This window comes from Zootoca vivipara, chromosome 11 (genome assembly GCF_965207765.1).
Source record: "Zootoca vivipara chromosome 11, rZooViv2.hap1.1, whole genome shotgun sequence".
In the NCBI taxonomy this organism is placed as follows: Eukaryota; Metazoa; Chordata; class Lepidosauria; order Squamata; family Lacertidae; genus Zootoca; species Zootoca vivipara.
The window spans coordinates 51,348,351-51,374,152 of record NC_142594.1 but is presented as its reverse complement, the minus strand read 5'-3'; the positions used below and the strand labels follow the sequence as shown (position 1 = coordinate 51,374,152).

Here is a 25,802-nt window from a genome sequence, read left to right as displayed (position 1 = left end):
TGATTTCAGGGTTACGAGAGGGAGAGAAGGCACTGCTGTAGATTTGCCTCTCTCTGATATTCCGACATTAATGAAATCTCAGCATTTTGCCTCTAAAAAGTATTTAAGTAGGAACACATAAACTGAGCTCGCTTCGGTGTCTGGTTTCAGGAACTGTAGCACTACTGATTCTGCGTAAACAAAAATAACATAAAATATGCCTGCCGGATCAGGCCAATGGCCCATCTAGTCCAAGACCCTGTTTTCACTGGGGCCAACCAAATGCCTGTGGGAAACCGGCAAGCAGGATCCAAGCACAAGAGCAACTCTCCCCTCCTGTGGTTTCCAGAAACTGGCATTCAGAAGCAGCACAGCCTCTAGCCTTGCAGAACCATGCAAAGTTGCTGGCCATCATTGCCTCCATATTGGACCACTGGTCCATCTCTTTCTCAGTACTGCTTGCATGCCAACAGGTGGCATCTCTGCAGGGTTTCAGGCCAGGAGTCTTTCCCAGCCCTACCCAGAGATGCCAGGGAATGGACCTGGGACCTTCTGCATGCAAAGCAGCTGCTCTCTCATTCAGCTACAAGCCATCAAAAAAGGGGAGGCAAAGGGACGTCAAAAAAGGGGAGGCAAAGGCGCCGTGGTGCAAAGATCCCTCCGGTGCCCCCCCCCGGCAACTCCAAAACAAGGGAGGGGGCAGTGGAAAATTTCCTCTGCCTCCCCCACCGCCCCGATCCCCGGCGTGGTGGCAGGAAAATGTGCTGGAGACAGGCTCTCCGGCGTTGGGGTGCCCGAGAAGGCAGCCCAGGAAGGCTGAGCGCCGCCTTTCTCCAGGAAGCAGGTGGAGGACAACATCCAGGAGCAGGGTCGTCTTTAGCAGATGCAGAGGCTTGGCATCCTAAGCCTCTGCGGGGATCGCTCTCCTCCTGCAGAGGCTTGGGAAGGTAGCTGCACGCCCGCCAGCCATATAGTTGGCGGGGCGCAGCTGGCGAGCGTGCAGGGAAAGGGGAGGTTTCCGGCAAAGCCATGCAGCTGCCCCATTCGCTAGGGCGCCCCTGAGAGGCCGGTGCCCTGGCGCAATGAACCACTAACACCAATGGGAAACACGGCGCTGGGGAGGCACATGCCAGAGAACAGAAGGAACAAGAGAGTGGCGTGTGCCCCTTTCCCCTTGCTCTCCACTCCATTTCCAAGAGCATTTCAGTCTCTCAATTATGGCGAATCAGCAAAGAGATCTTTCTGTAATGAAGAGGGGAATCCTGCATTTTATTCCCCTCCAAGGACGGAAAGGATTTCATTCTTGCTCCAGCCTCATTTTCCTCACCTCAGCAAGGGAAGTTCTCCTCCTCCAGCAAACCCTGCTGAGTTACCGCCATTGTTGATTTGCATCATTCTTCCTTCCTCACCTGCCAAACCAATGCGCCTGGAACATTTTTGTCTGCAGTAGGATTCAGAACGACTCGTGCACGTACATGAAACCTCCTCGTGTGTTGCAAGAGGGGACCATTTTTGATAGCTAGAAAATAAGCTCTTGCTGGAACCTTGTCCTGATTTTTTTTTATAGCTCAGCTGCTCAATGCTTCCCCATTGTGTTGTTAATAATAATAATAATAATAATAATAATAATAATAATAATAATAATAATAATAGCAGCACCAGGCAGTACTCCCCCTGCCCAACCATGCAACACACAGGTCTCCTAGGAAGCAGCAGCAGTCAGGGCCGGCTCTAGGTAGACCCCCCGGTGGTGCGGTGTGCCAGGGCGCCGGGCCAGAAACCATGCTGCACCCTGCGAGGGCGGGGGCGCCGGAGCGATCTCTGCCCCTCAGCACCAGGGCGTGTGACCTGCTCAAGACTGCCCTGGCAGCAGTCGGTGTCATATCCCCTACATCCGAGTCCCAAGGTTGCCCTGAGGAGGACTTGGGTGAATCCCAAGTCACCTCACTCAGGGCTAGGAGCCTTTGGCACCCACTTTTATATTGAGGACGGAGGATATGGTTCTTCCATCACCCTTAGACTCTGAGGGTGACTCCCCTGTTCCACCAACATGTAATCTGATTCCATTATGAGTCCGTTAAGGATTGCAGGGAGATTGGTAGAGCACAAGATTCTTAATCTCAGGGTCAGGGGTTCGAGCTCCACATTGGGCAAATGATTCCTGCACCACAGGGGGTTGGACTAGATGACCCTCATGGTCCCTTCCAACTCTGTGATTCTATGTCCTGGAAGAGAGGCACTAGGAGGGGGCTGGAATGGTACGCCTTGCAGTCTTCTTCTTAAACCTTCAAATTATTCTGGCCCCTGTGGAGACAAACACCACAGCTCAGCCAGCAGGATCCACTGGGAGCTGACCAAAGTCCTGAATTGGTTTGGCTGTACTAGATTGAAACAGGTTCTGGTAATTATTTCCACCTGTGAGCCCCAGCAAAACAAATAGTTCTCAGCTTAAGTAGAACGAGACATCCAGCATTGGTAAGGTAAAGATAAAGGTGCCCCTGACCATTAGGTCCAGTTGCGGACGACTCTGGTGTTGCGGCACTCATATCACTCTATAGGCCGAGGGAGCCAGCGTTTGTCCGCAGACAGCTTCCGGGTCATGTGGCCAGCATGACCAAGCCGCTTCTGGCAAACCAGAGCAGTGCACGGAAATTCCGCTTACCTTCCCACCGGAGCAGTACAAATTTATCTACCTGCACTTTGAAACTGCTAGGTGGGCAGGAGCAGGGACCGAGCAACGGGAGTTCACCCCGTCGCAGGGATTCGAACTGCCGACCTGATCTGCAAGCCCTAGGCTCCGTGGTTTAGACCGCAGCGCCACCCGTGTCCCTTATACAGTAGTACCTCGGGTTACGAACACGATCCGTTCTGGATCGCAGTTCGTAACCCGAAAAGGTCGTAAACCGAAGTGCCATTTTGCACATGCGCAAAACACGATTTTCACGCTTTGCGCATGTGCAAAATGCGTGCGGCGCTTCTGCGCATGCACGGAACGTGCGTGCAACGAAAAATACTTCCGGGTTTGCGGAGTTCGTAACCCGAATTGTTCGCAACCCAAGGTGGTCGTAACCCGAGGTACGACTGTACAGCAATGGTACTCTGCCATAAATACAATCAGTTTGGAGCTGTCATTTCCATTTATCAGTTCCTCCCTTTGAGGCAAACCTTCTGAAGAGGAACTTTCAAATCATAAAGATCACTATACTCAGTTGAATCGATGACTGTTATTCCAAACGTCTCTTATATCTCTACTGGGTGTCATCTCACAAAAGGCTTTGGGGAGAAAGGGCCTGGGTGACATTTGGTTCTCATGTCCCAGTTCAAGGAGCCATACCTTCAAAAGCAGTGCCTCACTGGAGCAGACCAGTGTCCGTCTGGCCTGCCCATCTGGTCAAGCCTTCTGCATGCAGACTGATGCCTGTTGAGAGTTCATAAGCAGAGTACAAATGCCATCCTTTGTTGTTGGTCCCTTCTATCTGCGGTCCTGCTATTTCTGATGTTCAGGGTGTGAGTGCCGTTCCTTTTGAAGTCAGCATGCCACCATCCAGCCACAAAAAGAGGGAGATATCAGCAGGCTCAAGGTTTTGCAGAAATACAAAAGAGATGGGGGGGTCACCTAGAGGTGTGTGAGTGTGTGTTAACCCCCCCCCCCAATAACCCAGCTCATTGGTGACTGAGCATGCTCAGTGGGTGCAGAATCCTGATTAACAGTGCAAAGAAAGCTCTTCCCCACCATTCATGGCCAACTCACAACAGTAAGTTAAGCTCAGATCCCCACAAACTACTGAAATTCTAAAGGCATTCTAATGCACACTGAGAATGAATCATAGAATCATAGAGTTGGAAGAGACCACAAGGGCCATCCAGTCCAACCCCCTGCCAAGCAGGAAACACCATCAAAGCAATCTTGACATATGTCTGTCAAGCCTCTGCTTAAAGACCTCCAAAGAAGGAGACTCCACCACACTTCTTGGCAGCAAATTCCACTGTCGAACAGCTCTTACTGTCAGGAAGTTCTTCCTAATGTTTAGGTGGAATCTTCTTTCTTGTAGTTTGAATCCATTGCTCCGTGTCCACTTTTCTGGAGCAGCAGAAAACAACCTTTCACCCTCCTCTATATGACATCCTTTTATATATTTGAACATGGCTATCATATCACCAAACAGGAGTCTATTTCACAGGGGAAGAAAATTCAGCAGAAACTGGAAGGCAGATTTCAGCACAGTGCTATTGTTGCAGGCACAGATTCGAAAGCAAGTTGCAGAACTGCGGAGTCTCTGATTCTTACAGCTAGGAGACATTCTCACTAGAGTCACCTGGGCTAAATAAAATTGCTTTGGGGAGTTAACGGTTGCCAGCACGGATTTCAGATAACCATTTCTCTGCCCCTTCCCTAAACTGCTTCTTCAATGCCGTTTGCGGCTCAAGATTGGAATGAGCATGCCTTCATTCCGCCTGAACATATTGCTCCTTTATTGAAACTCATCTCAGACAGGTAGGAAAGAGGGAGTGTCCAAGAGCGGCTCTCCATGAAGAAGGCCAATTTAATTTTCACTCCCTTTATTGTATCACATCTTGCAGAGGAGAAGCTCTTCCTGCACCGCCCAAAACACATCGATCATTTCGTTGTGCCTCGTATGTGTTTATCGGCACTGATCTCGTTTCCTCTCTCCCCCCACCCCTTTTGTCTTGCAGATAAATTTTGTTTTCCTGTTTAACATAGTTAGGATTCTAATGACAAAGCTGAGAGCGTCGACGACTTCAGAAACAATACAGTACAGGTAAGCTGAGTACTGTGCTGGTGAAAAATCACCTTTCCCCTTATATCCCCAACTAAACACTGATCCCGGGATCAACTCCCAGAAATCTCCAGGGAGGGCTGGGAGAGAACTCGAAAACTGCTGCCAGCCATTGTAGACATTACAGAACTAGATGGACCAATGGTTTGACTTGATATAAGGCAGCTTGATGTACAGTAAGGTGGTTCCTATGTTTTCTACAGGAGACTGCCTCATAGAATAATAGAATTGTAGAATTGTGGGATTGTAGAGTTGGAAGGGACCCTGAGGGTCATCTAGTCCAACCCCCTGCAATACAGGAAGCTCAACTAAAACATCTATGACCAATGGCCAACCAACCTCTGCTTAAAAATCTCCAAGGAAGGAGAGTCCACAGTCTGTTCCACTGCTACCGTCAGAAAGTTCTTCCTGATATTTAGTCGGAATCTCCTTTCTTGTAACTAGAACCCAATGGCTTGAGTCCTACCCTCCAGAGCAGGAAAAAACAAGCTATTAATTTACTTTACAAATGTATAGACGGCTTCACAACCCAAGTCTGTCTATACAGGATAAATAAGAAATAGATAAAAATTGTGACTAACATATTTCTTACACATAAGTGAAGCCACGCTGCTGGGTTGTGTTCTGATATCTGAGAGAAGCCAGTTGGAAATCCCCCGAGCCTTTGAAATCCTGATGTTCCTGTGGCCTTTCATCCCCCGCGCACCTTAGAAATTGCCAATCAGCCTGGCAAACTCAAAGCTCATTTGCTTAAACATGTCATTTCAACACTCCTTCACCTTAATCACTATGAAGTCAATCGGGTGCCGAGGTTTCATTTCACTGTGAAAGACACCAGTTATTATAAAGAAAATTCAATAGAGAGTTGTGATTGGAAATCAGGCTGAAGAACATTGCTCCCAACTGCTACCTCTTCATTTAACATTACCTTCCTTTAATTATAGGTGGTTTGTGTGTCATAGAATGGCTCAGGTTAAGAATATTTCATAATAGTGGAATGTGTATTTGCATACTAGAAGGTGGGGGGGGGGACCAGGGGTCTTCCAGCTGTTCTTGAACCTCCATTAGCCCCACCCATAATCATCAATGGTCATGGATGATGGGAGTTGTAGTCTTTTGGGAGACCGCAGGCTGCCCCTCCTTGCTACATGCGATCACTGGTGACTGTCAGTCTCATTCTATCTCATATTTTATATTTAGTCTTGCTGACTTTCCCCCTCTGTGCAGGAAAAACCCTGGCTTTAAGACCCATTTCCCTCACTCTCACATTGAAAGCTAATTTCCCTCTCTCTCTCTCCTGTTCAGCTCCACCTTCGTTTGAATTTTTGGAATCAAATTTATTGGCAATTAAGCTAAATGTTCCGAAAGCTGACTTGCTAGATCCCAGCTAATGCTTTGCAAAGCAGCTCTTCTGCAAGCAAATTAAAATAAGCTGATCTGCTCTTTACAAGTCCTCTATTCTCTCCCCCCTCTTTTTTGCCTTTTTTTGCAAAGGAGATAATCTTTGCTGAACCTGATCTGCTGAAGAGCTCTGCTCAAGGTTGTGCTAGCAAGCTAAGCAAGAGATACCTAGCTCTATAGACCCAGCTGTAGAAATTTGGGATAGAGCAACATGAAGCATATTAGAGTCAAATTATGGGGTAACAGAGGAGACACATGGCACAGCTCTCCTAGGGCTGTATCATTTCAGAAATCAGGGGGTGGGGTTGCATGTTTGAGGTTAAGAACTCCTTGCAAATAGAAAACGAGGGTTTAGAGCAGGCATCCCCAAACTGCGACCCTCCAGATGTTTTGGCCTACAACTCCCATGATCCCTAGCTAACAGGACCAGTGGTCAGGGAAGATGGGAATTGTAGTCCAAAACATCCGGAGGGCCGAAGTTTGGGGATGCCTGGTTTAGAGAAATGCCTGGCTTGCACCTCCTAATTTTTCACAGGGAAAGAGTTTGTAGAGTATTTAAGCTTATGATTTGCACCACCCATTTTCTGAAGTGGTACAGTTCCAGGAGCACACACACACCCAGGGTTATACCACAACGTTGTGAAATGTATAGGTCAGCTCTTCGGGAGTTTGATTTTAGCATACGTATAACTGAGGCAAATGAATTAGGACCTTGCAGAGGAATGCCCAGTTTCCCAAGTGAAAACAGGGCCTTTTCGGTGGTAGCACCTGAATTGCAGAACTGTGCTTTCAGAGTGTTATGCCTGGCACCACTGAGTCTCCTTTTTTTTTAAGCACTAGCAGAGACCTAAAAAAAATAGATTACCCAGACCTTTAAATCTATTATTTTCCATTTATTCTTTGGACAGAGTTAGGGATGGGGGGTGGTGGATTCAATTCAGTTCACATTGAGAGGTAAACCTACCTAATTTGCACTTCATGAAAAAAATATGCGAACCAAAACACAGCCACCATTCAAAATTCACCCTTCTCTGAATTTTGCAGTGTAGTTCTCCAGCCAAGCAATGTGTACAAAAATGCATATAATGGTGAAAACTGTGTTGCAAAAATGTGTATATTAGGCCAAATTCCATACAAATATGTGTCTATTGGGATAAATCAGAACTAAAACTCTGCTTAGTTTTCCTGATGACTTTCTTATACAGTGGAACCTCGGTTTATGAACACCTCGGTTTATGAATTTTCGGTTTATGAACGCCGCAGACCCATCTGGAACGGATTAATTCACTTTCCATTACTTTTAATGGGAAAGTTCGCTTCAGTTTATGAACGCTTCAGTTTATGAACAGACTTCCGGAACCAATTGTGTTCATAAACCGAGGTACCACTGTAAATCACAAACTGATGTGGAAATGTGGGGAAATAGGTTTAAGATTGGAAAAATGGGAACCAGGCAGGCACTGAAATTGTCCGACTCATCTATCCCTGGCTGTGTCGATATTGACTTGGGCAAGATCAGATCAACTTTGTTGGGTTCCTGGGTTTCAAAAGCAGGCTGAACGTTTGGCCATAACATGCAGATTTTTCATCCCACACATACCTTAGACCAGGCATCCCCATACTTCGGCCCTCCAGATGTTTTGGACTACAATTCCCATCATCCCTGAGCACTGGTCCTGTTAGCTAGGGATCATGGGAGTTGTAGGCCAAAACATCTGGAGGGCCGCAGTTTGGGGATGCCTGCCTTAGAAACTACCACAAGTCAGGCAAATCCAGTCTCATTCACTAAACATGCCATTTCAGCATTTCATTGGTGAGATGGTCTCCTCCACCAATGTTCTCATTTTCTGCTGTTTTTGTGAACTTTTCCCCTTTGATCTCCTTAACAGGAAGGCCGTCAAAGCAACATTAGTTCTTCTGCCTCTCCTTGGTATTACCTACATGCTCTTCTTCGTCAACCCCGGGGAAGATGATATCTCCCAGATATTTTTCATCTACTTCAATTCCTTCTTGCAGTCTTTTCAGGTAAGGGATGTTAAAAGAAAAACCCAAAATGGGTGCGGTTGACAAGTGTGTTACTCTGTCGACCGCTAGAGCTCGCAGAGTATTTCAATAAAGCAACGGCTCGAGAATCAACTTGTTGGCAGAGGAATATTGGCTGAGGGACATCAGGAGTAAAAAAAAAGGGGGGGAGGGCTTTGTGATGTTCATCCCCAAACATTCCAGCCTTTTCCCCCCATGCATCTTTCTAACCTCCTTTGCAACGAGAGAAAAATAACCTCATACCGATGTCTTTCTGTTTCTTCTAGGGCTTTTTTGTGTCTGTGTTTTACTGCTTCTTAAATGGAGAGGTAAGTTTCATTATTCTCTGACTGCACCGTCCATTCATAAAAAGTTGGTGGGGTGTTTGGTTTTTTTAAGCAAAAGGGGGAAGTCATGCTTCCTAATAGAAAAAGGACCATCCGGTCTTGGTTATGTTTGTCTTCCCAGCCACTCTATGAGGGAAGCCTCAGTCGGTAAACCATGAGACTATTCATCTCAGGGTCGTGGGTTCGAGCCCCAGGTTGAGCAAAAGATTCCCACATCACAGGGGGTTGGACCAGATCACCCTTGTGCTCCCTTCCCACTCTGCAATTCTATGACATACGTCCATGAAATTCTTTCCAATTTACATAGGAGAGACTGAGACACCAGGCAAGTCAGTTGCTTCATAGCTTGCTGGGCTGGGTAAATTAAGGATTTTCAACATGCTTGTAGGATCTGCAACATACATCAGATTACGCATGTTATCCTCACAGCCCCTTGATATGCACAATCTTAACTTCTCTACCCCCCCCAAAAAAATATGGCAAAACATTCTGAATCCGTATCCACTCCAAACCTTTGCTTTGAAATATGCCATGTTTTTCAGTGTATAAGACGATGCTTTTTGCTTTTAAAAAATAGGCAAAAATTGGGTGCCGTCTTATACACAGATAGTGAATGCAGGGGGGGGGGGGTGATTAATGGCTGCACCAAGCAGGAGATTGGCAGGGGTGATTGGGCGGGTGATTGGTGGCTGTGGCAAGGCCTGCTGGCGATTGGGTGTGGCTACAGCAATTGGGCAGGCGATTGGAAGCTGTGGTGAGGCGGGGAGGTGATTGGCTGCGGCAAGTGGGCGGGTGGGCTGTTGGTGGCGGCGAGCAGGCAGACAATTGGCGGCTGCGGCAAGGTGTGTGATCGGTAGTGGCTGTGGCAAGCGAGCAGCAGTGGCAGGCAGGTGGGTGAGCGATTGGCGGGAGTGACCTCCCCTCCCCCTCCCCCACCCCCAAAAGCTAAACAACTTAATTTCTTAATTTTGGGTTTAAAACAATAGGGGGCATCTTATACATGGCGGCATCTAATACACACAAAAATACGGTACATCTCAAAAAATAGAGTTCAGATGCGGCAAACAAGTGTGCACACCAGCAGACTGGAGCAAATGGGTGTAGCAAATGCAAAATTACAGGGAAGGATCATAGCTCAGAGGGTGAGCATCTGTTTTGCAGGCAAAAGGTCTCGGGTTCAATCCCCTCCCCTTGGCATCTCCAGGTAGGGCTGGGAAACTCCTCTGCCCCAAACGCTGGAGAGCCTCTGCCAGCCAGTGTAGACAATACTGAGCCAGGCCAGGTATTTGACTGAGAATAAGGCAACTTCCTATATGATCTCCTGGGGATGGTGTGCACTCTCAGGGAAAACACCTCCCTGACTCTCTGGCTGACAATGCAACAACATCTTCCACTATTTGTACATTTGCTGAGCAAGAACTTTGCAAGAACCATTTGCTTTAACAAGGGTTTTAAAGCTGGCTTCTACACACACATCTTGCTCCCATTTCCTCACTGCAGGCCGTTTAATCCCTTTGGACTCTGGGGAGAAGTTTCCCATCTTCCTTCAGAGAGCCATTCATTGAGCGCTCATCCACTCCACTCAAGCAGAGCAGCATCCTAATAGTTTTCTCTCCTCTCCCTGCCCACTTTTCAGAGCCATTAATAACAGCACCGTTCTTCTCTTTTTGCTCCACCTTTTGTGAGTTGGCCCACTCCATCCCATTAGCCTGGTATAACAGCATTTGATTGTGATAATTTTGGGACTCATTTGCTTCCCTTTCTGCCTGTGTGAGTCCCTGCTCTCCACCTGCTGCCCTGTGCAAAGTAGAGAGGCCTTCCCCGTGCGCCTCTTGCTCAGCACTTGCAATTATTCGAAGGCTTCTTGAAACACACAAATGGGGAGGAAGGTCCTTCCTATGTCAACCCAACCACATTTGCCAGTGGCGGCTTCCCCCAGTTTACCAGACTGCTGCTGCTTCCTCTTTGCATTGTTCAGTCCATCAATGGCACGCTTATGTGAGTCACTCCAGACACAGGAGAGAGAGGAGATGGGATAAAACAGATAACGCTATTTCATCAGGGTTCGGCCACCAAGGGTTGGCATGCTCGGCCAGATGGCAAGGGCCCATGTCCTAGCAGAGGGCCTGTTCTCACACACATGCACACACATGAGGGCCACTTCTCATCGGCCATGCTTCAGGGCCTCCTTGAGTGCTTTTGTCTAGGTGACATGTGCTCTGTGCTCTGTGGACTGTGATGATGCTTCTTAAAGCCCTAAATGGCCTCGGTCCAGTATACCTGAAGGAGCGTCTCCCTCGTTGCGAGAAGCCAAGTTGCAGGGAACTAGGCAGAGGGCCTTCTCGGCAGTGGCACCCGCCCTGTGGAACGCCCTCCCAACAGATGTCAAAGAGGAAAACAACTACCAGACTTTTAGAAGACATCTGAAGGCAGCCCTGTTCAGGGAGGCTTTTAATGTTTAATAGATTACTGTGTTTTATTTTTCTGTTGGAAGCCGCCCAGAGTGGCTGGGGAAACCCAGCCAGATGGGCGGGGTATAAATAATAAATAATATATTATTATTATTATTATTTGGCTGGATGGAGAATTCAGAGAAGTGTGGCAGGTGGGGGGAGAGGGAGAAAGTGTGTGTGTGTGTGTGTGTGTGTGTGTGTGTGTGTGTGTTAGAGAGAGGGAGGGATAGAAGAAACCTCTGACTTTTGCAAAGGTAAGAGCCATAGCCATTGATCAGTTGTCAGGGGCTGGTTGGACGCAGAGGAATGGTGGGATGAACCACCAAAGGAAGAAGGTTCAGAGTCCGGGGAGTGGTGGTGGGATGAAGAAGAGGAGTTTGGAAGAGTTTGGATTTGATATCCCGCTTTATCACTATTTGAAGGAGTCTCAAAGCGGCTAACATTCTCCTTTCCCTTCCTCCCCCACAACAAACACTCTGTGAGGTGGGTGGGGCTGAGAGACTTCCAAGAAGTGTGACTAGCCCAAGGTCACCCAGCAGCTGCATGTGGAGGAGCGGAGACACGAACCCGGTTCCCCAGATTACGAGTCTACCGCTCTTAACCACTACACCACACTGGCTCTCCCAGGATGGAGAATTCAGAGAAGTGTGGCAGGTGGGAGGAGAGGGAGAAAGTGTGGGAGGGAGGGAGGGAGGGAGGGAGGGAGGGAGGGAGGGAGGGAGGGAGGGAGGGATAGAAGAAACCTCTGACTTTTGCAAAAGAGCCATAGCCATTGATCAGTTGTCATGCAACCTTTGCATCCACCCTCCTCCTCAGCATCTGTGCTCCATCGCTCTGCCTGCTGCAGGGCCCTCCAGGGTGCTTTGCTATGCCACCTGCCTTCTCCCAATATAGTTTTATCACATGACAATGAGGCATCAGAGGGACACAATTGGGAAGAGGAGATGTTGGAAGCTGAAGAGGTAACAGGGCTGTGTGAATGGGGAGAGTCTGTGGCAGAGAGAAGCCCAGAAGCTGAAGCAGGAGAAGAGGAAGGCTAAGAGGCAGAGATCGTGAAGAGGCCCAGGTCTCTCCCAGTCCTGCTGCACCCAGCTCGCCTCCCCGCTTGTCTCCCAGAACCAGAAGAGGCATGAAATGGGAGGAGCAAAGGCAGGCACGCAGGCATAGTATCAGATTGCTTGGAAAAACCCCGGAGAGGAGGAGACATAGGTAACTGTGGGGAGACGAGGGCCTTTAGTCTTCATGAAGGCAATACTTGCCGGAGATGAGTTGCTGTGCTCATTAGGCCTGACACTCCTGTGTGGTTCCTGTATTGCCAATAATGAGTTAACTACAACTCACTCAGTGTGATTTGCTGCTGCTTGCTCCTTTCATCGGACCTCTGTTCTTTCTGGCTCCACTCGCCATGAGCAGGTGGTCTCCCAGAAGGCTCATGGGGGGGGTGAATGTAGCCCTGGAATTTAAAAGGGTTCCTCTACCCTGTTTTATAAGTTTACCAAAAAAAATGTTGTTGTGCTGAAGAGCAGTAGGGTGAATTTTTGAAATATAATGAAATGAAATCACAGCAGCTGGGGGTGTTTCAGGGGAAAGAGGCGAGTGTTTGGTTTAAGCCCTCCCTTCCCCCCCCCCGTCCTTTCCTGATGCAAACCCACCCCTTCTCCGTGGCAATTGCAAGGAGAAGGGGCTTTCAGGGAATGGTTACCTGGAGGGAGGGAATGGGGAGAGGCCAGCGGTGGGTGTGAAAGCCCTGTGGGACAGAGGTTTAACCTTTGCATCCAAAGGACCTTTGCTTTGTGAAGTCACCCTCCTCCTCAGCATCTGTGCTCCATCGCTCTGCCTGCTGCAGGGCCCTCCGGGGTGCTTTGCTATGCCACCTGCCTTCTCCCAATATAGTATTATGCCATTCCCGGCATCTCGGCTGCACTTTCGCTGTCAGTGCCATCATGGGCAATTGCACTTCTTTGCCATTCCCCAGGCGCACTTCAAAAAGGTTACCAGAGGCTGGGGGAGGGGAGAGAGAGAGAGAGAATGAGAGCCGGCTGAGGGAGAAAATTTGCTTGCATCTTTCTTTTCAGGTATCGGAGCTGGAATCCCTAAAAAGTCATGTACGGTTTTCCAGTGAGAAAATAAGGAACCACCACGCTAAATGCCAGATGAGATATAGTCGAGATGAGATGTAGTTTATTTTTTTTTTTATTTTTTTTTTTTTGTACATACTTTTTATTAATTTTACAAAATACAAAAAAGCAAAAAAAAAAAAAGGTACATACTTAAACCCCTTTTCCACCTCCTTCCTACCCACCCACATGGGTCCTCCCCTGCCACAGAAGTATCCCATGTATGTGAACAGTCAGAGATGGTGCATTTTATGCTTGGGTTTCTGTCCTCCCCCCCCTCCCCTGACCCCAAAGCCCCCCCCTGCCACCAGGGAGCTCCAGCAAACCAGGGCAGTACGCAGGAGGACATCCATCCAACCATCTATTGTCATACCAAAAAAAAAGAGAGAAAAATAGAAATAGGAAAAAAGGGGAAAAAAAAGAAAGAGCGAAAAAAGAAAAAAGAAAAAACAATACAAAACAAAAAAATTTTTCTTGCATTCATAATTGTAAAACCATATTTTGTGGGCTTCCCCTCCCCCCCCCTTCCCCGGTTTTCATCCCTTTTTTATCATCTGCAACAGTTTCTTACTTTATAAAAATACACCTTTGCATCTTATACAACTTATAAATCAATTGTTAACATTTTCATCTAATATTCAAATCACTGAGAAATCAAACTCCCATTTTCTCTTCCCGTGCCTAATTTTTTGTTTTTTCTCCCTCTATAAGCCTCCATATTTTCACATTTTCCAAAATCCATTCACTTTTAAAACTATAACTATTCTCAATTTAACCTTACATCCCCGATTGCCGGCTTCCCCCCCCCAATCCAGCAAATTCCAAAATCAGCAGACCAGTTATAAACCTGTTAATCCATCCTTAATCACAACATCACTTTCCCTTCACCCCACCCCCTGTTTACAGTCTTTTGTCATCCAGGCCACCATACAGGACCCCTGAATTTCTTCTCTTCTCTGCATATTTTTTCCTTCTTCCCTGTGGGCGTTCTGGAGTTCCAATGATACCAATCGTGCCCCCCTCAAAAGCAGGGCACTCCATCCAACTTTTTGTAGAGTAGAGTCATCATTTTTTTCGTGGTGTGCTTCATTTTGTGTTGAATCATCACAATCCTCATCTTCTTCTTTTCCTTCCCCATCATTGTCATTCTCACATTCATCTTTTTCAGTGTCCAAAGCTTCATCTCCTAAAAAATCATATTCCGCCATCACCTCCTGGAATTTTTCCTGTAACTCTTGCCGTCGTGTCTCCTCTTGACATAACTCTATTCTTGTTTCCCACATTAAGGTCAAAACAGACCGCTGGAACTCAGGGGAACACTTTTTTGTTGACATATTTCAGTCCTGCCAAGGTCAAAACTTGTCACGTGGGGTGGAATATGATCACAGTTTATTTTTCGACTCCATTTTAACAAGCTGGCTGCATTCTTCAAGTCTTATTAACCATAAAGTTCGAACTCACATTTCACAAACACTTAAGCCAAAAAAGAGTTTCCACAAAGTCCAGAAATACAAAGTGAAGTAAAATTTGACTCATAAATCCTGACAACTCACTGGGTTGTCTGGGCTGCCGGCTCCCGAGTGGAAAGGTTTTTTTTCTTAGGCTGTACCTCTTATTGCAGGGCATCATAAACCGCAGTCTCTCTCCCCTTTTCACCCTGCATCAAAGGGGAGATTCTCTTTGATGCCTTTGAGGGATCCTTTGAATTGTAAATCTTCTGTTTATGGCCTCGGGTTTCTATTTACTGTCTCTTTTGTTGCCGTGGGGGGGGGGTGGCTTCCTCTTTTCTCCCCTCTCTCCCAGATCCAAATTGTTTTATAATAATCCAAATCATGAGGTTACTTACAGTCTTTTCCAATCATTTTATTTTCGGAAGAATCCAGCGCTCTCCGCCTTCGGCTTGAAGCTTCTCCCTGCTAGAATAACGTTGCCGCTCAAAATGGCCCCCGCGACTTCTACCCTCCTCGCTCCGGAGCTCTTATTAGAGCTAGCCGAAGAGTTGGGGAGTCCGGATTGGGTCTGTGCCGAGCAAATTGCCCTCGGGACGCCCTTCCCGAGGTTCTAAGGGGCGCAGCGTCGCTCTCGCTGCCCTCCCCACTCCTAGCAGAGACGGGCCGTCTCGGAGACGAGACGAAACCCCGCCGATCGACGCTGGCGCTGAATCCGGAAGATATAGTCGAGATGAGATGTAGTTTAAAGCAGTGGGCTGGAGGCAAGGAGACATTAGTTCAATTTCCCCAGGCAGTGATGCAGTCTCTTGGTGCTATGGCCCTTATAGCTCTGGGCCTCAGCTCCCTGCCTGTGAAATGGGGACATTTGCTGGTTTTCACCCTTTGCCTTGCAAACTTTAGGTTTAATTTCCTTAGAATGGGGATCTTTCTTCTGTGCCCTTGAGGTAAAATAATCCGTTCCAGAAGTCTGTTACAAAACCAAAGCATTCCAAAACCAAGGCGTGCTTTCCCATAGAAAGCAGTGCAAAATGGATTAATCTGTTAATCCGTTAATCGCCGAAGAATTGATGCTTTTGAATTATGGTGCTGGAGAGCCCCATGGACTGCTAGAAGATCAAACCTATCCATTCTTAAGGAAATCAGCCCTGAGTGATCCCTGGAAGGACAGATCGTGAAGCTGAGGCTCCAATACTTCGGCCACCTCATGAGAAGAGAAGAATCCTTGGAAAAGACCCTGATGTTGGGAAAGATTGAGGGCACTAGGAGAAGGGGACAACAGAGGACAAGATGGTTGGACAGTGTTCTCGAAGCTATGAACATGAGTTTGACCAAACTGCGGGAGGCAGTGCAAGACAGGAGTGCCTGGCGTGCTATGGTCCATGGGGTCACGAAGAGTCGGACACGACTAAACGACTAAACAACAAGACTTTTAAAAACAACCCCTAAAACAGCAATTTAACATGGATTTTACTATCTAACACGACCATTGATCCATAAAATGAAAGCAATAATCAATGTACTGTGCTATAAAATAAATAAGACAGTATTGTAGATGATAAAAATTAAAATTAATTTTTTTCTTACCAGCGCTGATGATAGTCCTTGTTTGGATGGGGGGCTTTTATCCATTTCCTCAGTCACAAAATCAATCAATCAGTAGCTGAACTGGATTCCACACAGTCACAAACACAAATTAATTGAAAAAGCCTCAAAAACAAAACCACAAAATAAATAACAAAAACAAAAGTGCCAAACTTAATCAGTTCTCGAAGTCCGTTTGACTTCCAAAATGTTCGAAAACCTTCTGACTGGCGCAGGCGCCCCGGAAACAATAACCGACAGCCACCTCGGATGTTTGGCTTACGAAAAACATTCAAAAACTGGAACACTTATTTCTGGGGTTTCGGAGTTTGAGAACCAAAGTGTTTGAGAACCAAGGTACCACTGTACACTGATGAGGATATTCAGAATATTATCCTTACCATTATTGTTGACATACTGCACAGAGTTGTTAGGAGAAGGTGTGTGTCTGGCCTTGTATAGCAGAAATAGTTGTAATGGTTGTGGGCTCCTGTTTGGAGTCAGCCGGATGACCTATAACTTTACTGTATTTTGGAAATGCCTTTCTAAGCCGAAAGAGCTTCCCTCTGAGAAAACAGAGCTTCGAACACCCTTCCATCAGCACTTAGGCTCCCTTGCATGGAGCTCCCAGCCCCAAAATGAGCTGGCCGTGGTCCTGAACACTCAGGTTCCATACCCTGGGCTCTTCAAAAGCAAATTCTGCAGACTTCAGCCTGGAACAGGAGGCGGTCCTGTTGTCGCCAGTTTTAACTTCCTTTTCCCATATCAATTTAATGCAGGGGCAAACCAACATGGTCCCCTACAGATGTTTCTGGACCACAGCACCCCTCATCCCTGTTCACCGGCCATGCTGCTGGCGTCTGATAGGAGCTTAAATCCAACATCTGGCAGGCTCCATATTGGCCGCCTCTGACCAAGAGGCTCAAAGCGCATTCTAAGTGAAGTCTCTCATCACAGCGCATTGGGCGTCCTCTTGCTTTCTCTCACAGAGAAGGGAAGGGAGCAACAGCGCCCACCAGGCAGCCTTACCAGGCTGTTTGTTTTGGCACCCCACTCCAATATATTTGCCAAACTCCAGCAAGTATAATTCAGCTTCCTATACTCCTGTGCCTTTTTAAGCACAGCACGTATGCTTTTTTAAAGTTTCCCTCCTCCTTTCACCAGGTGAAAACATTTCTCTATAACCAGGTTTGGGGCTGATTAGCATTTTATGTGCTTGTGGGAAGAGGGTTCGTTTTTGTTTTGTTATGCAAGCTGCCTTTATTGTTCGCTGCTTCTCACTCGGTTTTTTCGTAAGCTGCCTTGTAAGCATCTAAGCAAAAGGCAGAGTAAACTTTAAAATAAATAAAAGCGCTTTCTTTACAAATTAGAAAGGAGAGATTATAGGGCAGAAACGAGAGCAGAACTCTCCGATTGCCTTTGCAAAGGCGGTGCCTTCCAGATGTTTTGTGCTGCAAATCCCACCACACCAGCCAGCAAAACTGAGCTGATGGGAGATGACAACGGAAACATCTGCAGGGCACTCACCTGTTGAAGGCCGAACTACGTAGACAGACAGCTGGAGGATAGATTTATCTGTTCCCATCGCATCTGGGAAACGGGGGCAGTTATTTTCCATGCCAAAGGAATACATCGTATTCATCTGACTGGAAAAACAATCTTGAAAATCAACTACTTCTGACGTTCCACCAGCAGATTCAATTGTTTCCTCCTAGCGTGAATTAAGAGCGGCAGCCACTTTCCAGCCATGGAGAAAAAGGAGTCCTGCCATTTCTCCTCCGATCCATTTGAAGCAAGCTGGCTTTTTATTTATAACTGCGGTATTTATAGATAAGCATCTATGTGGTGCCCATAATTGATGTATTTTCTCTTGGGGAAGGGGGGGGCAAATCCCTTGGTGATTCAAAACACTAGAAGGGGGAAATCGTTCAGCAATACCTGCCATCCCATCATTACTGAGCATTAGTTGTACCCAACAGCTCTGCAGGGCAGAAAGCACATCCATTCATTCCTGGTTCCCTAACTAATCTCCCCGACCAGCTGAAAATGGGCTTTCTGTCCTTTTCTGTTGTTTAAGGTTGTTATCTCTCTGCCTTGGCTGCTAACCTTCCTTGCTCCTCTCCCGCCAAGCTGCCGGGGAAGATTAGACTAGATGAGAGAGATAATGGAGAGGAATATCAGGAAGAAGAAGAAGCAGTTTCTTCTTCTTTCCATTGTGACTTCACACCCGCTTTGCCTCTCTCTCCTCTCTGTCAGGAAGGATCCTGCAGAGCTCTGAAAAGCAAACCGCAGGCTCTTTTTAGCAGGTGCTAAACACGGCCTGCAGCTCACATTTCAGGTCACGGAAGAGCCAGGCTCCATATCTGATCAAATCCAGGCTCTATATCTGATCAAATAAGAGAGGTTTTGAAGCTTGGAATTCTCACCTTGGAGGTGTCATCACAGCTTCCATTCCATTGCAAAATAATAATAATAATAATAATAGACATTTATTTTGGTTGGCAAATGACTATGTCAGCTTCTTCTCTGCGTAAAGTAGTCAAAGCCACTTACAGGGCCGTCCCTAGGCCCGGGCTGGGTGGCACAAGGCGCCAGGGCGCCTGGCCATCAGGGGCGCGGAAGAGGTGCCGAACACTGGTGTCTGCCTCCGTGCGCCTCTACTGTTGAGCAGCTCCAGGCAGCTCTCCGGAAGGTGCGTGGGGAGCGCTGGCCTGGGGGCGCCTGAACAGCTGAGAGGCGTGGTGCAGCGGCCCCAGGCTCGCACTCCCCGCACGCCTGCAGAGCTTTGCATGGGGAGCAGGAGCCTGGGGCCGCCTCCTCCGCGCCTCTCAGTTTTTGAGCGGCTTCAGGCCGTTCTCCGGAGGTGCGCAGGGAGCGCGAGCCTGGGGCTGCCTCCTCCGCGCCTCTCAGCTCCCTGCATGCCCCTCCTGCCCGCCTCACTCACGGGGGGTGCCAGAGGGATCTTGGCACCAGGGCGCCAGATATGGTTAAGACAGCAAATAGAAATACAGCAATTCAATCGTGTGTGTGTGTGTGTGTATGTGTGTATGCAAGGTTTTTTAGCAGCTGGATTTTATGCTTATTTCTGTGCTGCTAGAGGACTGGATATTGTTAACATGTTCATTGGAGTTGCGCACCGAGGCTTGGGCAGCGAGGTGGTGACTGTTTAGCCCTTTTCTTATGTGCTGCCAAAGTTTGCTGTTGCCATTTGAGGGGGGTGCTGTTTTGTGTATGTTGTGTGTGCGAATTGCAGGTGTTTTGTATGAATCTGTTAATAGCGCGACGTGTTTATGTTTCTAAATGTGTTGAGAGAGTCGCTTGGGGACATTTGGGCAACAAGCAACTAACCAAGTCTAACTCCCACTATCCCTGACCGCTGGTCCTGCTAGCTAGGGATAATGGGAGTTGTAGTCCAAAACCTACTCTGAATTATGGTGCTGGAGGAGACTCTTGAGAGTCCCATGGACTGCAAGAAGACCAAACCTATCCTTTCTTAAGGAAATCAGCCCTGAGTGCTCACTGGAAGGAAAGATTGTGAAGCTGAGGCTCCAATACTTTGGCCACCTCATGAGAAGAGAAGACTCCCTGGAAAAGACCCTGGTGTTGGGAAAAATGGAGGGCACAAGGAGAAGGGGAAGACAGAGGACGAGATGGTTAGACAGTGTTCTCGAAGCTACCAGCATGAGTTTGACCAAACTGCGGGAGGCAGTGCAAGACAGGAGTGCCTGGCGTGCTCTGATCCATGGGGTCACGAAGAGTCGGACACGACTAAACGACTAAACAACAACAACAACGTCAAAAAACAGATGGAAAACCAAGTTTGGGACTAGACAATAGACACTGTACATAAGGAATGTGGTTCATATCTTTGGGAAATCTCAATCCTGGAGAGAAGGTACCACCTCACCCAAGGTGGTTGATTTCATTTGTAGTCCCAAGATGCCAGCTCTGAGAAACCTGAACTTGCAGTCAGTTATCCATTCAACTGTAGAAAGAAACTAAGTGATGAATCAGTCATAAAGGGCTGTGAGTGAGTGAATCTGCAGCACTGATAGCCTGGGAAATCTCCCTCTAAGCAGCAGGTTTTGCAACAGTGAGATTGTCTTAGGAGCACCAAGCAACAATCTGCTTCATTGTACTAAAAGTGGCTTTTATTACGGATTCAGCAGCCTGGGAGCTTGCTTGTCATAATAGCCCATTATGAATCACGGTTTAACTGATGAGCTACCCACCTGCCTGCACATCGCTGTTGAGAGAAGCTTTTCAGGCATCTCTCAGGAAGGAGGCATGTGGTTATGAAAGCATCCGTCAGAAATCAGAATCACCAGATTCGTAGGGCCAGGAGGGCATTGCTGCTCAGCAAGGCTTTTGCCAAGGGGCAGGAAACCTTTTTAGATTTGAGGCCCATGTTTGCTCACATGCACTCTTCTGGGGGCGACATGCCGGAGGCAAAAAAAAGGAAAAAAGGTGGATCAGCAAGCTATGTAGTCTGTCCTTGGTCCACATGGACAGAGTGCTCCCCATGGTCTTCCCTAGTCCTACCTAGAGGCAGTATTGGGGATCAAGCGTCCTGCATGCATGGCAAAAACTGTCCCTCTGAGCCACAGCTCTTCCCTCTCCCAACCAAATCCTAGTCTCTCAACCAAGATTCACGGGGCTATGAAAGGATGTCCCTCTGCTCAGTTGGCCTCCAGGTTAGCTCCTGTCACGGTCTGGTCGGCGGGCGGTTGAAGCCCTGGCTGAGGATGTCAGGACCAGAGGCAAGATGGTGGTGTAGAAGCAGGAACAGGTGCAGGGCTGAGGGTCCAGCAGCAGGCAGTTGCAGGGTCAAGGAGCCGGGCGGAGGCGAAGGTCTGGGGGTCGAGGAGCAAGGCGTCGGCAAGGCGAAGGTCCAAGGGTCGAGGAGCAAGGCGTCGGCAAGGCGAAGGTCCAAGGGTTGAGGATCATGGCGTCGGCAAGGCGAGGGTCCAAGGAGCAAAGCGTCGGCAAGGCAAGGGTCCAAGGATCAAGGCGTCGGCAAGGCAAGGGTCCAAGGAGCAAGAGGCCAGATGCAACCAGGCAGGGATAGCGTCGCTGTGGCAAAGAGCTGAAGGGAAATGCTGAGCTTTTGTCCCTCCCAGCTCCTGCCACCAGGTGCAGTGAGTTATCAAGTGGCCTCACCTGAGTGGCCACTCCTTGCTTCTCCAGCACAAGCTGAGGCAGGCCCCAGTCCTGCAAAGCACTACAGGCCCCAGAGCCTGACTCCTGCCCATACTCCTGACAGCTCCTCCCCAAAGTAAAGTAATTACCTCTAACACACAGTCTCGTAAAATTGTACAGTTGGTAGGGATCCCCAGATTCATCCGGTCCAGCCCCCTGCAATGCAGGAATCTCAACTAAAGCATCCATGACAGATGGACACCCAATCTCTGCTTTAAAACCTCCAAGGAAGGAGAGTCTATTGCCGCCTGGCAGTGGCATTGCGTCCTTTATTGGCGCCGGGGGGGATCAGGGCGGGACCAGGGGCTGGGTGTGGAGGGTGAACAAAACCCATTGCACCAGCCAGACTCTCATCACCAAGCAGGCGTGGGGCATGGAGAGTTCACAGGGCCACCCTTGCAGGAGGGAGCCCAGCCAGCCAACGCAGCCCTCAAAACCATGTGCTTGGGGCTACGACCACCCTGGCCCTCCCCACGCTACACCCCTGCCTCCTGAGGGCGTCCATTCAACTGTCAAACAGCTCTTACTGTTCTTTCTGATATTTAGTACTGCCCCCCGGAGCAGGAAAACACAAGCTTGCTGCCTCTTCCGTGTGACAGCCCTTGAGATATTTGAAGATGGTTATATCTGCTCTCAGACTTCTCTTCCTTGTGCTAAACATACCCAGCTCCTTCAACCGTTCCTCACCAGGCTTAGTTTCCAGACCCTTGATCATCTTGGTTGCCCTCCTGTGCACCTGTTCCAGCTTGTCTTAAAGTGTGCTGCCCAGAACAGGGCACAGGGCTCCTGGTGGGGCAGAATGGATTGGAATTACCACTCAGCCTAGAAGTGCATTAGCTTTTTTTGCTGCTGCATCACGCCATTGACTCGCCCTCTCTCTTTCTCTCTTTTTCTTTTTCTATCTCTTTCTCCTTCCCACTAGGTACGTTCTGCAGCCCGGAAAAGATGGCACCGCTGGCAAGACCACCACTCCCTACGAGTCCGCGTGGCTCGGGCCATGTCCATCCCAACCTCTCCAACAAGGATTAGTTTTCACAGTATAAAGCAGACAGCAGCCGTGTGACAAGTCCCAGCCAACCACCAGCTGACTATGGAGAGTTTTGTTCTCCCTCCTCCTCCTCCTCCTCCTCCTCCTCCCCACACCAGAGAAATAATCTTTCTCCCTGTGTTCTTTTTTTCTCTCTTTTGAACCCCTTGGTTGTCACAATTCCTCCTCGTCCCTGTGGTAGAGTAATAAAATTATATATTTGTAAGGGTCATCTGGCCCAACTCCCTGCAATGCAGGAATCTCGGCTAAAGTACCCCTGGCCACCCAACCTCTGCTTAAAAACCTCCAAGGAAGGAGAGTCCACCACCTTCCAAGGGAGTGCCACTGTCGGAACAGCCCTTACTGTGTTCTCCATTTATTGCTTTCCCACACTCTCCCCTCCATAAATCCATAAATCCCCTATGCTTTGAAAACCTAAATAGGAGAACTGCATCTGTTGCATGGGGAATCTCCAGGCAGGCCCATAACAGGGAACCTACCCTCATTTCAGGGAGATCCTGAGCTTCTGTTGCTGGGGACCCTGCTAAATGAAGGGATCATATGCGAGAGACCATCGCCTTTAGAAAACTAACAAGCCAATCCTATGCAAGTTGACTCAGCTTTAAAATCCCGAGTGAGTGTGCACAGGTCTGCCGCCTTATTTATTTTATTTATAAAGCAGAAGTGGCTGCAGGGATCGTGGCTAGGATCACGGGAACCTGCCTGGTATCAGTGCATAGCAATGTTCCACCTGGCACAGTGTTATTGTGTACACTGACCGGCCGCGGCTGTCCAGGGTTTTGGATTGGGGCCTCTCCTAGCTCTGCCTGGAGGGTATGGAGATTGGTGCAAGGACCTTCCAAATACAAAGCCTATCTGCTCCCAGTGAGCTCTGGGCCTAGAACCAAAGAAATCTAAAGTTGGAAGAGACCCCAAAGGTCATCTAAAGCAACCGCCTGCCGTGCCGGAATCACAGCTAAGGAATCTGAAATATACTCGGAGTCGAGAGTGAATTTCATGCTCTTTATTCAGCTCGTAGTCATCAAGGAGAAGAAGAATGCCCTTTCCCCAAAACCATCTGCTTATATACATTATTTACACAATGGGCTTTGCTTGATTGGCTACTTCAGGGCTACACCTGTGGGCCAATCAGTTTGTGGATTCACTTCTGCCAGCCGCCTGTTTGGCTGCTCCTGCAGGCCAATCAGGTTGCGGATTCACTTCCACCTGGAGTTGGGTTGGGTGGCTCCTGCGGACCAATCAGACTGCTGATTCTGGATCCTATTGATCTATGATTCAGCTCAGTACATAACAGAATCCCTGCCAGGTCGTCCTATTGAACAGTCTTGAAATCCTAGACTTGAAGCTCTGTGCCAATTTTTTTTTAAAAAAAAGGATGCTGCATTTGATGAGCAGCCCTCAACCTCTAAAGTTGTTTAAAATGCTGCACACAAACACAACCTCACAATTCTGGGTGGTTTCAAGTTGTAAGATCTGTGTTACTGTTCAGTAATAGCACCTTAGGTCCACCTCTAAACCATTACAGCTTTGACACAACCACATTCCACCCAAGCTACCAGGAGGAAAGTCGCATTTCCAGAGCTACACAATACTGCGGTTGGAGTGCTGGGATCACCAACCTAAAAGGCAGGGATCCGGAAAACACACACACACACACACACCCTATTACCAGCAACTGTGCAATTGTCCTGCCGAAATAACCATCTGGGAATGCCTCATCCTTCTCGCTAGCCTTACCCCCATCCCCTTGCCACCTGTGTGGGTTGCAAATCGCAGCCCGCAGAAGGTGCTAGCCCTCAAGAGTTTCACGTTTGTCCGTTGGCCTTTCATGTCCCTGTTTTCGTCATTCGCGGAGCACCGGAAACCTGAATGAAATGACAACAAAAGATCTAGCCGCCTTGTGATCTTCCTCTCCTAGTGGCCTGGAGGTGAAGCTCACTTAGCTTGGCGGTTTACAAGCCTGTTTCAATGTCCAAGATAACACTTCTCCCCCCCCCAAAAAAAGTGGAAATGTGGGGAATGGATGGTTAGAAACTGCACACGGACCTTCTCCACTGTTCCCAAGGTCTTGGGAGCAGAATTTGCCTTCCGTGCTACATGCTGGTCCTGCTGGCAGACGGAGCTTTTAAATGGACCATCTCTGTAGTACATCTCTCTCTCTCTCTCTCTCTCTCTCTCTCTCTCTCTCTCTCTCTCTCCCTCTCCCTCTCCCTCTCCCTCTCCCTCTCCCTCTCCCTCTCCCTCTCCCTCTCCCTCTCCCTCTCCCTCTCCCTCTCCCTCTCTCTCTCCCATATTCTCTTTTTGTTCACCTCTCCTTCACCACTGAGCTTTGAAAGAGTGCTGACCAGCTTCTTCAGCTGCCTTTGGTTTTCCCTGGAAAGAGGACAACCGAAAGATTTCTCAACTTCTTTCGATGGAGGCTCAGAAATGAGTTGTTTTTTTTTTCTAAAGGGAAACATGATACAAAGATTATGGTGACAATGCAGCTGTGAGGCTTGTATTGCATCAAGAGCGTCTCATCTGCATTGGGCAATGCAGTAGACTATCCTCGGGGGCTTTTTATGTCACACTGAAGATATGATGTAAATATTTTCAATAATAAACACTTCTTCTGTTTTGGGTTTCTATGGAATTGGAGAGTTTTGTTCTGGCCGTTTTTTTAACCGGAAAGAAAACGGGAATAGCATTGCTTTATTGGCTGGAACACGATTTTCTTGCGTGGCAAGATCCCGACCCCCACCCCTTGGTTGAATAAAGACACATGACTCAAATATTTAAGGTTAACGGGATAAGAAAGGCCACAACTTTATTGGTTACAGATGATGACTTAGGCATTGGATCTAACCAACTATATCTGACTCCAGCCCGTCTGCAGGGAGTCCGGGAAGGGTTAACCACCAGTTGGGGGAGTTCTGCCAATGCACATCAACTAGGAACTCCCCCGGGGGTCACTGATAGGGGTCATGCCTTAGGACCTAACCTCCCTAGGCTTCGGACAGGACCACGCCCCCCAGAATCCTTTAATGGAATATCCTTCAATATGGGGGGCAGGTGATGGTGCTGCCTCCCCTCTTCAATTCTCCAGATATATTCCAATGCCTAACCGCCAAACCTTAAAAGTTGTGACAATTTGCTACGAGGTAGGCGAAAACCAATTGGCAAGTGCCAATTTGCCAAGTGGAAAAATTCCTACCAGGCCCCTCAACGGTGACCAACCAAAGTCCATAGCAAGGTCAAAAGAGATGAAAACCTTAAAGGGTGGGAGGGTGGGAAAACCGGAGCAGCTGGAAGCCGGAAAGAGAGAGAGATCTCCCGGCTGCGTCCTGCCTTTATGGGGCAGGCCACACCCCCAGACCAACCCGATTGGTCATCCTGGCCAGTGACGCAGCAGGGAATCCCCCAGTC

General features: G+C 48.2%; 1 protein-coding gene across 2 annotated transcripts in view; it reads left to right on the top strand.

The window, feature by feature from the left end:
- CRHR2 (corticotropin releasing hormone receptor 2) overlaps positions 1-25,027 on the top strand; it is a 176,087-nt gene extending 151,060 nt beyond the window's left edge. For both annotated transcript variants that reach the window (XM_088653749.1, XM_088653750.1), the window contains 4 exons: positions 4,675-4,760; positions 8,069-8,204; positions 8,489-8,530; positions 22,272-25,027. In XM_088653749.1, coding sequence (XP_088509875.1) covers positions 4,675-4,760; positions 8,069-8,204; positions 8,489-8,530; positions 22,272-22,412 — 405 coding nt within the window. In that variant the 3' untranslated portion in view covers positions 22,413-25,027. The remainder of the gene's footprint in view (positions 1-4,674; positions 4,761-8,068; positions 8,205-8,488; positions 8,531-22,271) is intronic.
- Positions 25,028-25,802: the final 775 nt, after the last annotated feature.